The sequence below is a fragment of the Castor canadensis genome, chromosome 10, assembly GCF_047511655.1.
Source record: "Castor canadensis chromosome 10, mCasCan1.hap1v2, whole genome shotgun sequence".
NCBI classification, from domain to species: domain Eukaryota; kingdom Metazoa; phylum Chordata; class Mammalia; order Rodentia; family Castoridae; genus Castor; species Castor canadensis.
Genome location: NC_133395.1, coordinates 70,825,221 through 70,837,528, shown reverse-complemented (window position 1 = coordinate 70,837,528; position 12,308 = coordinate 70,825,221). Strand labels below are relative to the sequence as shown.

The 12,308-nt window shown below is 31.1% G+C and overlaps 1 protein-coding gene across 4 annotated transcripts in view; it reads left to right on the top strand.

Annotated features, from left to right (window-relative positions):
* Window positions 1–12,308, top strand: part of Nbea (neurobeachin) — a 643,202-nt gene that overhangs the window by 52,987 nt on the left and 577,907 nt on the right. For 3 of the 4 annotated variants that reach the window (XM_074043550.1, XM_074043551.1, XM_074043549.1), the window contains exons 2-6: window positions 1,524–1,755; window positions 4,874–4,974; window positions 5,224–5,319; window positions 9,649–9,770; window positions 10,766–10,892. In XM_074043550.1, the coding sequence (XP_073899651.1) occupies window positions 1,524–1,755; window positions 4,874–4,974; window positions 5,224–5,319; window positions 9,649–9,770; window positions 10,766–10,892 (678 nt within the window). Of the gene's footprint in view, window positions 1–1,523; window positions 1,756–4,825; window positions 4,975–5,223; window positions 5,320–9,648; window positions 9,771–10,765; window positions 10,893–12,308 lie in introns of those variants that run through there. The other variant, XM_074043552.1, reaches the window with a different exon arrangement.

Sequence of the window (12,308 nt, the reverse complement as noted above, 5' to 3'; positions counted from 1 at the left end):
TGCTATTATGTTTTGGCTTGTACATCTGTTGGGATGGATTCATCTTTCACTTTTATTTGTGAGTTTTCTTAGCACTCACTGTTCTTTTGAGGCCTCAATCTGATAAGAAAAAGCAGACTACAGTAATAACAATTAAAAAACAAATTAGATATTTAAATGTAGTAAAAGTCAATTGGAAATACCACTAGCACCCTCAATAAAGATAGTAAATAAAGGAGCTCAAGCACTTACATAATAAAGTAGAAATTTATAAATTATTTAAGGTAAAAGTATTACTGATTAATAAAAATGAGGGAGATTAGGAAATTAAAAAAAAGAAGCAAGATAGGAGAGAAGTAAAGAAATGAAACAAAAGAAAAAAGTAAAGAAAACTCCAAAGAATCTATAAAACACATTTTTGGTGTTATTAGGTCAATTTAGCAAGATCACAGGTACAAGATGAACATGTAAGAATTAATTGTATTTCTATATTTTAGGAATGAAGACATGAAAACCAAAATTTAAAAATATATTCAGTAAAAAATGAATTGCTTATATAAATTTGACAAACTATACTAGATTTGCATTGTAAACACCATAAAACATTGATTAAAGAAATCACAGAGCTAAATAAATATAGAAAGGCATCTAATACTCATGTAGTAGAAGATTCAAAACAGGTGACATTGATTTTCTCACAAATTGTCAAATTAGTTCAATACAACTCTTAAAAACTTTAGCAATTTTATAGATGTAAGCAATTCTAAAACTTACATAAAAGGAAAAGAAAAATAACTTAAAGTTTTTGGACAAAAAAAGATCTGGTAGGAGTTATTCTATTTCAAGACTCATATAAGTACAGTATTTCTAATTACTGGTAGGAACAGTAATAATAGCCTTTGACTCATTTGACGTAGTGCCACGTCATACATTGCTTTTAAATCAACTTTCTCTACTTAATTCACATTTTTGCATTTTAAATAAAGTATTGTAAGGCCTTGTTTATTTGTCTATTCAACTTATTTTCCACATTGATTCCATCATTTCAATACTTACAGTGAGTCGTGCTAGTATCAGTTTCATATTTCTATATCTTCAATATGTAGACATCAAACATACCTATTTTTTTTAAATAATCTCTTTTCTGGAAGTCTAGTAATACCAAAAGAATGAACTTCATCTTAAAATTGATCCTTAGTGAACTCTGTATTTTTTTTATTGATTATTACTTGTAAAGGCCAAACCTGTTTTTAAGGTATTTTCCCTGTATTCCACCCAGTAATCATATACTGTAGTTTGCTTTGTTCTTCTGGATTTGAAATCATGCTTGTCCATGTTTGTGGAAAATATATTTCTGTTTGCTAGTTGTAGTTACTACATTTATAGCTCTTAAATTTTGGTCAAAATAGTTTTACACTAGAGGTCTTGAAATTTTTTCTAGCTATGTCTCCTTGCTAGTTAAATATTTTTATTATTCTGTTTTACTGCTATAAATAACCATCCGCATTATTGCTAGTTATTGGGTTTTTTCTGTTTACTTCCAGCTGGTTGGTGGAGAATTTGATTTGGAGATGAACTTTATTATCCAGGATGCTGAGAGTATAACATGCATGACAGAGCTTTTGGAGCACTGTGATATAACATGTCAAGCAGAAATATGGAGCATGTTTACAGCCATTCTGCGAAAAAGTGTTCGGAATTTACAGACTAGCACAGAAGTTGGGCTAATTGAACAAGTATTGCTGAAAATGAGTGCTGTAGATGACATGATAGCAGGTATGGGGTATCTGATAGGAAAGCATTTATATACTTATAAAGTTTCATGTACTTTGTTTTATATTTTATACATAATATAGATTTGTTGAAACTGCCTTGAATTAAAATAGATACAGAGAAATATATGGAGAATTTGTCCTTTATATTAATGGAAAACCTGGAGAATGAAAGAAGACAAACAGAATTACTATATTAACCAAACACAATACTATTTTGGTTTTCTAAGTTTTAGAAAATTCAGTACTGTAGAGTAGATCCTTTGAAATCCATCAGAAAAATAAATACTACTTTTATGTAGTATATAGTTAAATCCTCACATGCTGAAAATACCACAACACATTTTTTCAGTTCTGTGTTATGAGTGAACCCTTTATCAAATTATCCCAGCTTCATGGTGCTCAATCTGTCACCATGTGACATATCACATGACAGGAGGAACTAAAAGCAGGCTGTATTGTTTGGAAGTGTTTATTTTACTTTGGGTTTTTTGGGGACACTTCTGTGTTAAAATGAACATGTATTGTGGAATAGAGCATAAAATTTACATAACATTTTGAATAAAAATATTAATTTTTCCTTATTATCGCTTATTTCAAACAATAAGTTTTGCATTTTAGTAGAAGTTTTTTGTCCCAGAGTAGTAGTTAATCCTGGAAAATACATTTTTTATCTTAAGGATATTGTATGTGATTTTTAAAAAATAGTCAGATTAGCATTTTTGGAATTATGAAACATTTTTATTCCAGAAGATACTTAGACTGAAGATCCATGGTTTACCAAAATAAACATTTCAAATTCTAAACTTTTTTCTGATAAACCACAGATTTTTTCCTTTCTTAATGAGTATATTAAGATCATTTCTAGTTGCTTTCAAAGTGGAATGTAGCCTTATAGCAAATGCTTCCTTACTCTGTATGTTAGATACTAATGGCTAACTTTTTGAAGAAAAAGAAGTAGACTTTTATTTCTAAAAATGTCTTTTTAATGTATATGGTACTGGTACTATTATAAATTCTAGACTTATTTAACAGGAATTTGTTTGCATAAATGTGTATGTAAGAGTGTATGTAGAACACCATATGACCTTTCAATCCTTATACCTGGGCCTAAGCTGTTAAGTTTTATTTTCCCCAATAAATAAAGTGGCTGCCACTTTACAGAATACAGATTAGAGAAGGATTCATAATTACATAAGTTGCAGTTTATTATAATTTAATTCATGAGCATTGGAATGTAAAGACAGTGAGGCGGATAGTACCACAAAAATTGTTATTTTGACATTTTCTGTTATATAAAGTTCTTTAATTCTCTTATCCTTTCTTTTCATTTATTTTGTGATAGCACAAAATTTTTACTTTTTATTATTTTAAGTATTTCATTCACAAAGAGCCTGATAGTGAAAGGATATGAGAAAAGGAAAAGAGAATCAGAAAAAAAATCTGTACCTTACTTATTTTTAGGAGACAATTTAAAATTTGGATATCATACTAAGGAAGTTTTATTAGCTACCAAACACTGCTAGATTTTCATCTCTGATGTAAACTTAACTACTAAAAGGTGATTAAACATTTATAGTTAATTGCTAATAGAATTTCATAGTTGTAGTATAAAATATTACAACTAAAATCTTGTCTAGAAAAGACTTAATATACTAAAATTAAATTGAGCTGTTTGGTTATGTTTTCATGAATAATAAATATATAAGGAATTAAAAAATTATAATTGCATATAAATTTAATAGATCACTTTTTTGTGTCATACATCCTGTATATTGCAAATAGAAAATTTTTTTACAAAGTCTTTATGTAAACCTTTAAATAATCTTGATGATGGTTATCATTTCAACTAGTTTGCTTAAAAATGGAGCATGTTAGTCTAGTGTTTTTAAGGTTCTGGATTTTTGTCTAGAATTCATTCTTAGAAATGGACATTTTGGTTTGTATGTACTAATATTTTCATACAATTTTGTTACTTAAATGATGAAACATTTTGTTTCATTAAAAGATCTCTCATGGAAAATTGGCATAGCCATTGTCATAATTTTATCAGAGAGATTGCTTGCTTCTTATGGCATCAAGTAAGAATCAGTTACTGACTTATTGATGAAAATAATCATATTCAATTTCTATTTTGAAATATACAATAAATATTTTCATTTCTCAAATTGTAGTTATTGATTTATAATATTGGATACTATAAATTATTTAACAGTAATTATTTCAATTTATCCTTATCTAACCTTTTGTTAAATAATAACCTTAAGAATATATTTGTCTTTTGGTTTGCATTAACGTTTGTAGTATGTTTAATTCTTAGCAAGTGCTTTAGATGTTTAATCTTCCAAAGAGCCAAAGAATATTACAAAGAAATATTAATCACAATGTGTATAGAAAGTAACCAGTGACAAGAGATTAAGATAATTTTGAGTATTGTTTGCTCAGCTGGTTTGACTGTTATGTGTACATAAATACTACTATTAGTATAATGGATACCCTAGTATTGTGTTTAAATCACACTTCTACTTATAAACTAAGAGGTAAGAGTGAAGGTTCTGTAGTCATATTGCCTGGATTTGAATGCTGACTCTACCACTTGCTGTGTTTGTGTTCTTAGGCAGTGAGGTTAAGTTATTATATGCCACAATTTACTTATTTTTAAAAGGGGATAATAATTATACTTAGCTCATAGGCTTGTTACAAGAATTTGTGATCTTAATACATATAAACCACTTATAATAATGCACAATATATTAATAAATAATTTTGAATAAATATTCAAAATTGCTCATAGCCCAAGGAATATTTCAAGAGCACATTTTATTAAAAAACAGATAATTCTAGTAGAAAATATGGTCAAATACCAATTTTTTATTTGAAAATAACCAATTTGCAATGTTATATATTTGTCCTTTTACATGTTTTTATTTCTCTTTGTCTGCAGATCCACGTGTGTAAATTGTTAGAGTCGCTATTCATGATGTTATTAATCTATGTTATATATATATATGTATGTATATATAATTGACAGTTGATAACCTTGACTCTTTCAAAAACATATATTACCTTGACAGATTGCAGCTCATGACTAGAGTAGAGAATAACTTTGTTTTCCTTTGAAGATCTTCTAGTTGATATGTTGGGGGTTCTTGCCAGCTACAGCATCACTGTCAAGGAATTGAAACTTCTGTTCAGCATGCTTCGAGGAGAAAGTGGAATCTGGGTAAGCTGTGGTCAGAGGGAGAAGTATTCAATTTCAGTCCATTCATACTTTGTGTTCAACAATTTGTCCTGAGAGAACTGTACATTTGAATTGATAATGGGAATTGTTTTCTTCTTAACCAGATTAGTAAATAATTTATGATTAATTTTTTCTCTAGTTAGAAAAGAGTCCAGTGACTAAAGAGGAGGTATATTATGTATTATTGCTAAATTTATACAATGACTTTTTTTTCTTTTATTGCTTTCTCAGCCAAGACATGCAGTAAAATTGTTGTCAGTTCTTAATCAGATGCCACAAAGACATGGTCCTGATACTTTTTTCAATTTCCCTGGTTGTAGTGCTGCGGTAAGTTTTAATTACATGTGTTTAATTTTTATATATCATTAAGTTACCTAGCTCCTTTCCCTTGCCACCTCTGATTTATTTTGTGTTCCTAAAGTTTTGCCTTTTCTAGTTTATCACATGAATGAAATCATGCAGCACACAGGGTTTGTTCTGTGTCAAGGTCTCACTATATAGCTAGTCTGGCCATCTTTCTGCCTCCTCAGTGCTAAGATTATTAATGTGTACCATCAGATCCAGCTTAGTTTTTATGTTTGGCTTCTTTTACTTACAATAATACTTTTGAGATTGCCCATGTTAGAGCTTTTATCAGTACTTTTTTTATGTATCTCTTTATTTTGAATAGTATTAACTTTTATTGATATATCATAGTTTATTCATTCATCCTCTAATTGGTAAGACATTTGGGTTTCTAGTTTTCAGTGATTGTGAATAAATCTCCAATAAATATATAATGCACAGGTCTTCCTGTGGGCATATGTTTTCTTATCTTTTGGTAAATACCTGAATGAGATTGCTAAGTTTTTTGGTAAGTATATGTTTACCCTCGTGAGAAACTGTCAGAGCATTGTCCACAGTGTAAAATTTTACATTTTCATCAGCAACATGAGAGTCTCAGTTGATTTGTGTCCTAGACATTATTAGTCTTTTTAATTTGAGGCATTTTAATGGTTGTGGAATGGTTTCTCATTTTAGTTTTATTTTTGTATTTTTCTAGTGAATATTATGTTAATTATTTTCATGTGATACGAAGCAAAGTTGGAATTAAGTTTTATTTGTTTGCAATATCTATTTGCTTTGTAATTATTTGGTGAAGAGATAATCCCTTTCATTTGGAATTACTTGACACCTTTCTTGAAAATTAATTGAGTATAGTTTGATGGATCTATTTCTGAACTCTCTAGTTTGTACTCTTGCCCTAGAAATCAATTCTTATGCCAGTGTCACATTTTCTTTATTATTATGGCTGTGTAGTTAGTCCTTCTTAAAGTCAGGTAGTATAAATACTCCACCTTTGTTCTTCATGTTTAAAATACTTTTGACTTTTCTAGAATATTTGCATTTCTGTGTACATTGCTGAATAAATTTGTTAAATTTCATTGAAATCCTGCAGTGTAGGCTGGGCACTGTGGCTCACCGCTGTAATCTTAGCTACTTGGGAGGCAGAGACCAGGAAGATCACAATTTGAGGCCTGACCAAGAAAAAAGCTTGCTGTACCACATTTCAGCCAATAAAAACTGGCCATGGTGGCACACGCCTGTTATCCAGCTACACAGCCCTTCCATAACTAGAAGTAGCATGGTCCAGGCTGTGCCAGTCATAAACGTGAGACCCTATCTCAAAATAACCAAAGCAAAATTGGGTTGGGGGTGTGGCTCAAGCAGTAGAGTGCCTGTTTATCAAATGTAAGGCCCTTGAGTCCAAACCATAGTGCCATCAACTAAAAAAAAAATACTGTTGTAGTTTTCATTGTGGTATATTAAGTGTACAGAACAATTTGGAGAGAATATATTATCTTAATGTTATTGAATACTATTTTTCCCTTTAGTTTTCTTTGGGTTTTCAATTTTTTTTAGCTTCAACATAAAACTTGAAGGGTAGATTATCTTAATTTGTTTCCTCTATTTCTTTGTTAATGCACTATTTTATTTTTAATTTAATCCTAGCTTAGTAGGATGAAACTGTTAATGCATTTTCAAGGCAACTGGTTGTGGGTAATGAATTGAATGGGAATTTAGATCAATGGGGGAAAGAGGATGCTTTTGAATACCCTAGTGATACTGCTGTAACCATCTACTTTTGTGATGCAAAAGGGTCATTGGTTTTGCTGTTCCTGGCAAAAGGTTAAAAACTACAAATCTTTTTTTTTTGAGGGGGGGGCAGTACCGAAGTTTGAACTTAAAACTTGCTAGGCAGGTGCTCTACTGCTGGAGCCACACTTCCAGCCATTTTTGCTCTGGTTACTTTGGAGATGGGGGTTTTGCTTCTTGCCAGGCTGGCTTGGACTGCAATCCTATTATTGCTTCTCAATGTAGGTGGGATGACAGGTGCACCACACACAGTTTTTTTTCTGTTGAGATGGGATCTCACATACTTTTTTGCCCAAGCTGGCCTGGATCCACAATCCTCCCCATCTCAATCTCCCAGGTGGTTAGGATTACAGTATCTTACATGTACAGAAGTTAGCATATATGTTAGGTGACATATATGATTCCATACATTCATTTTGTTACTCAGTGTCCTCAGTATTTCTCCTGTTCCTCTTAGTGCTCAGTCCAGCTAAATACATTCTGCTTTACAGAAACTTATGGAGGTATTAACTAGTGTTAAACTGAGCAAGAAAAAAAAAAAGCATTTTGCTAGTTAGCAAAATACTAAAGTAAAATATTTTTTTTTTTAACGAGTCAAGAAAAGCTGTGTTTATTTTTGACAATAAAGCTGCCTGAACCAATTGCTGAAACAATATCTGAAAGGACATTGAATGGGCAATATTCATTTGTAGAGTTTGTTTATTTGAAATTACATACTGTATTTATTTTTTAAAACAGCAGAGGGGTTGGGGATTTAGCTCAGTGGAAGAGCGCTTGCCTGGCAAGTGCAAGGCCCTGAGTTTGAGTCCCCAGCACCGGAAAAAAAAAAAGGAAAAATTAGAAAAAAAAAAAAGCAAAACAAAAAAAGACAAAAAAAAACAAAAAAACAGCAGATACTTACAAATCTTTGGCTACTTTGAGATTACTTATTGACCAGGTACTCTGTTCTATACCTTCAAATTATCAGGCTGGAAATGTAGATAATACTCATTTCTTTTGAAGAACTGTAATGAATAGATTAAAAAAAATTCCCTTGCTCTAATAAGAAGGCATAAGTGCTATGTAGATTTAGGTACTAAGAATTGTGGGAAAACAATGAAAAGAGAAATCATGCTAGATTGAAGTTCAGGAAAGCTTGACAGATGAGGGCATTTTAGCTCGGTATTGGAGAATGATTGAGGTTTTTGTGGAAGGAGGTTGTTTTGGATAGAAGCAACATCATGTACAAAAAGGGGAGCTGTGAAACAACAAATGGAACAGGTGGTATATTTCACTGTACTTTGGAGTTTGGGGTAAGGTATTAGAAGAGCATAAAACTGAATTTGTTTGTTGGAGCTGTAGTGTGTATAAAGAAACTTATAGAACCTGAAGAAATTTAAAGTTTATACTATATGCAGAAGATTTGGGGATTTTTGGTGGTACTGGGGTTTAAATTCAGGGCCTTATGCTTGTTAGGTAGGTCATCTACCACTTGAGTTACTCTCCAGCCCTGCAGAGATTTTTTATTGTGTAAGCTACTTGCTATATTTTGTAAAGGTCATTATTAATGATATGAAGGATGTGTTTGGAGAAGAGGTCAATTATAAAGTCACAGTGGCAGAACCAGGCATGGTGGCTCAGACCTATAATCAAAGCTACTCTGGAGGCAGTGACTGTGAGGGTAGCAGTTCCAGGTCAGCCTGGGCAAAAAGTTCATGAGACCCATCTCAACCAATGCCTTTATGTGGTGGTGTGTACCTGTCATCCCAGCTATGTGCAGAAGCACAAAAAAAAAAAAATAAATAAAAAATAAAGTCACAGTGGGTATCTTTTATGTGAAGGAATTTAAATATTTTCTAGGAAAATAAGTCAAGCAAGTCAAGTAATCATTTTTCTCATTCCTTAGAATGGCTAGATTTCATTTTGTTATTATAAGTTAAGTCCTATATTATTGCTTTTTTTTTTTTACCTGTAGATGGATCTCAATACTTTTTTTGTCCATAAATTTAAATGATTAAATTTCTGAATAACAAATCCCATGCTTTCCCCTCATTGTTTCAGGGTTATGAGCAAGTGTTATCAATAACACTTCTATTTCAGTACTGATACCATTAACATTTTCTAGCATAGTTGTTTTGGGCTGCAAAGATTCAACCTGCTTTAATAAAATTAAGTATTTTATTAAATATAAACTGAAAATTCTGAGGCATATGTATAAGGGATAATGTATTGGTGAGGTTGGAGGGGGAGGTTTTTGTCTTCTTTTTCTTTTCTCTCTGCCCCTGGAGGGGAAGTTTCAAAGAACAGTCTGCAACTCGCTGTAATGTAGAAATGAAATTTAATTCACTATTTGAAAGTGTAATATTGGTATAGTCAACAAACAGTATATAATAGATTATCAAGTAAGATAATTGTTTCTGTTTTCTATAGTTGTTCATGATTTTCTGATTTTTTTTTTTTTAATCTATGAAGGCCAGGTTTTGCCTTAGTGACATCATGTTTTCTTTAGCTGATACTTTACCTTTTCTCGTTGCCTTGTAGGCAATTGCATTGCCTCCTATTGCAAAGTGGCCTTATCAGAATGGCTTCACCCTGAACACTTGGTTTCGCATGGATCCATTAAATAACATTAACGTTGATAAGGATAAACCTTATCTTTATTGGTGAGTAATATGCTTTACTTTGGGACTTTTTCCTTTAAGTAATTAAATTTTGTAGTTATATAATATGGTATTAAGTTTATATTAGAGTATGTATATATACATAGATATATACATATAGTTAAAACTATATAAACATTCAGATAAATAAATGTTACTTATTTATTCATTTTACTATTATGTTAGGTGATTTTTCTTAACTTTTCTTTCCCATATACAGTTCAAGACTCAAGGGTTTTAGACCTTCCTGCCTGTCAGTTCTGGGGGTGCTTCACATTGCTGGTGCCTCATCTGGGAGAGAAAAGAAACCAGATTCCCACTAGATATTATTTGCTTTGACTTTTCACTTATTTTGTTCTAAAAACATAATCGATACATTACTTAAAAACAATAACCATGTGAGAAATTATAATCAAATAAGTCACGTTTCTTATTTTGATTAAAATATACTTTGTTGATAGGCTATATTACTTATCAAAAATGGCTTTTTTAATTTGTAAACTATTTTCTAAGGCATATCAGAATTAGAGAGCAAGTTGTTATTGAAAATATGATCTGAATATAAATGAGTTTTTGTTTACTAATTGAAGATGGTCCTTAAAGGTAGATGAAGTTTACTTGGTAGACTTTGTTGACTATTAGTTTTTATGTACTCTGACATTTTATTTATTTATTTATTTATTTATTTAATTTTTTTCATTTATTCACATGTGCATACATTGTTTGGGTCATTTCTCCACCCTGCCCCCTCTCCCCCACCCATACTCTGACATTTTAAATTGAAATATTAAAAGCTTCAGTAGTCCTTTAGTTCCTAGATTGAATTCCTTGTGTTTTAGTTACTATAACTCTTTTATGTTTTAGTTTTTATTTGACCCATGCTAAACTTCTACTCTACAGGAAATTAAGTTTTATTTTTATATAAAGTAATATTTAATGGGTGTTAGGTATATGTTTCTTTTTATCTGGTTATTATATTATTCTCATATTCATTGCAGTTTTCGTACTAGCAAAGGAGTTGGCTATTCTGCTCATTTTGTTGGCAATTGCCTAATAGTCACATCACTGAAGTCCAAAGGAAAAGGTTTTCAGCATTGTGTGAAATACGATTTTCAACCTCGTAAGGTAGGCAAAAGTAAATACTTAATTGAGTCTTAATATAAGTCACCATTTTCTTTGTTAACAAAATTTACCTACTGTGACTTCTATAATACTCTCTTTCACTGGTTTTCCTATGATTCTTAATGCTTTTCTCATATTCTTATCTGTAATCCCTTTTTACTTTTATGTTTGACATTTATTGTTTATAAGATCAGTCTTTTGAACTCTGTATTGCATCTCTCTCAGATTCTTTCATTCTCTCTCATTCTAGTCAGTTCTATAACATTCTTTCAGTAAATACTCACTGAATATTTGTTGAGTACCAGACACCCTTGTAGCACTTGGGATATATATGACAGTGAACAAAACAGAAAACATCTCTGTTTTCATAACATTTACATTTTATTAGGGATTTTTATTCTATTCTCATTCTTATATTCTTAGCTACTATGAGATGTTGCCTTATAGAGGACTTTTTGGTCCTTGAACCTCAGAATATATATTACTATCTCCAGTCCCCATATCCATTCATGTTCTGAAGTCTTCTGATTAAGAGGTCTACCGTCTTCATAATAATTGGGACTTATATTAGCTTTGCTCTTTACTCCATTTGATCATTGTATTACATAACTTTTGAGTCCCACATATTGTATCACAGAAATATATCTATGTTCTGTTAACATTTCCTTACCTGCTGATTTAATTATTCATATTACTGTCTCTTCATCTTGGATGAAGATGAATCATCTTTTCCTCTATATTATTTTGCATACTAATATTGAACTCATTTTTCTGATCATATTCTATTGCTCAAACTAAATGTTTACTTATCACTAACTACAGAATAAATTAAAAGTTTTAGTCAAGTAGTTTATGACTTGTATGTTTTATTTTTATTTTTACCTTTCCCTTTTTCAATTTGTATAAAATGCCTGCCATGAATCTTTGTACTTGTTTCCGTCCTCTACAGCTGTTGATGTTCATATTCCATCATATTTGTATGTCTCATTTCATGTAACATTTCCATGGAATCCTTTCTTGATCTGTATTGTTATCATATATAATTAATCCTCTCTCTCAAATACCTGGTAGAGAGCATTGAGCTTGTTAGACTGCAAATAGTATATATTATATAGATGTATAAAATATAACTTTAACAATAAAAATCCCTTTTGCTTTTCTAGAAGTAATAACATTTATCTGGAACAGTTATTTCTCAGTAGAATGAGATTAATAGGGTCTTAGCTATTAATAAAGTGAAGGAAGGAGGCCTGAGCTTTACTATAGTCAGTGCTTTTTTGCTAGGGAAAGATAGTAAGAACCTTTTCCACATAGCAAAAAGAAGGAGAGTAGTCAGGGCAATAAAGACCAAATGATTTAGGTTGTAGCCTTTTTTTCCTGGTACAATAATGTATATTGCAAATAAGTTGATTTTTGGTA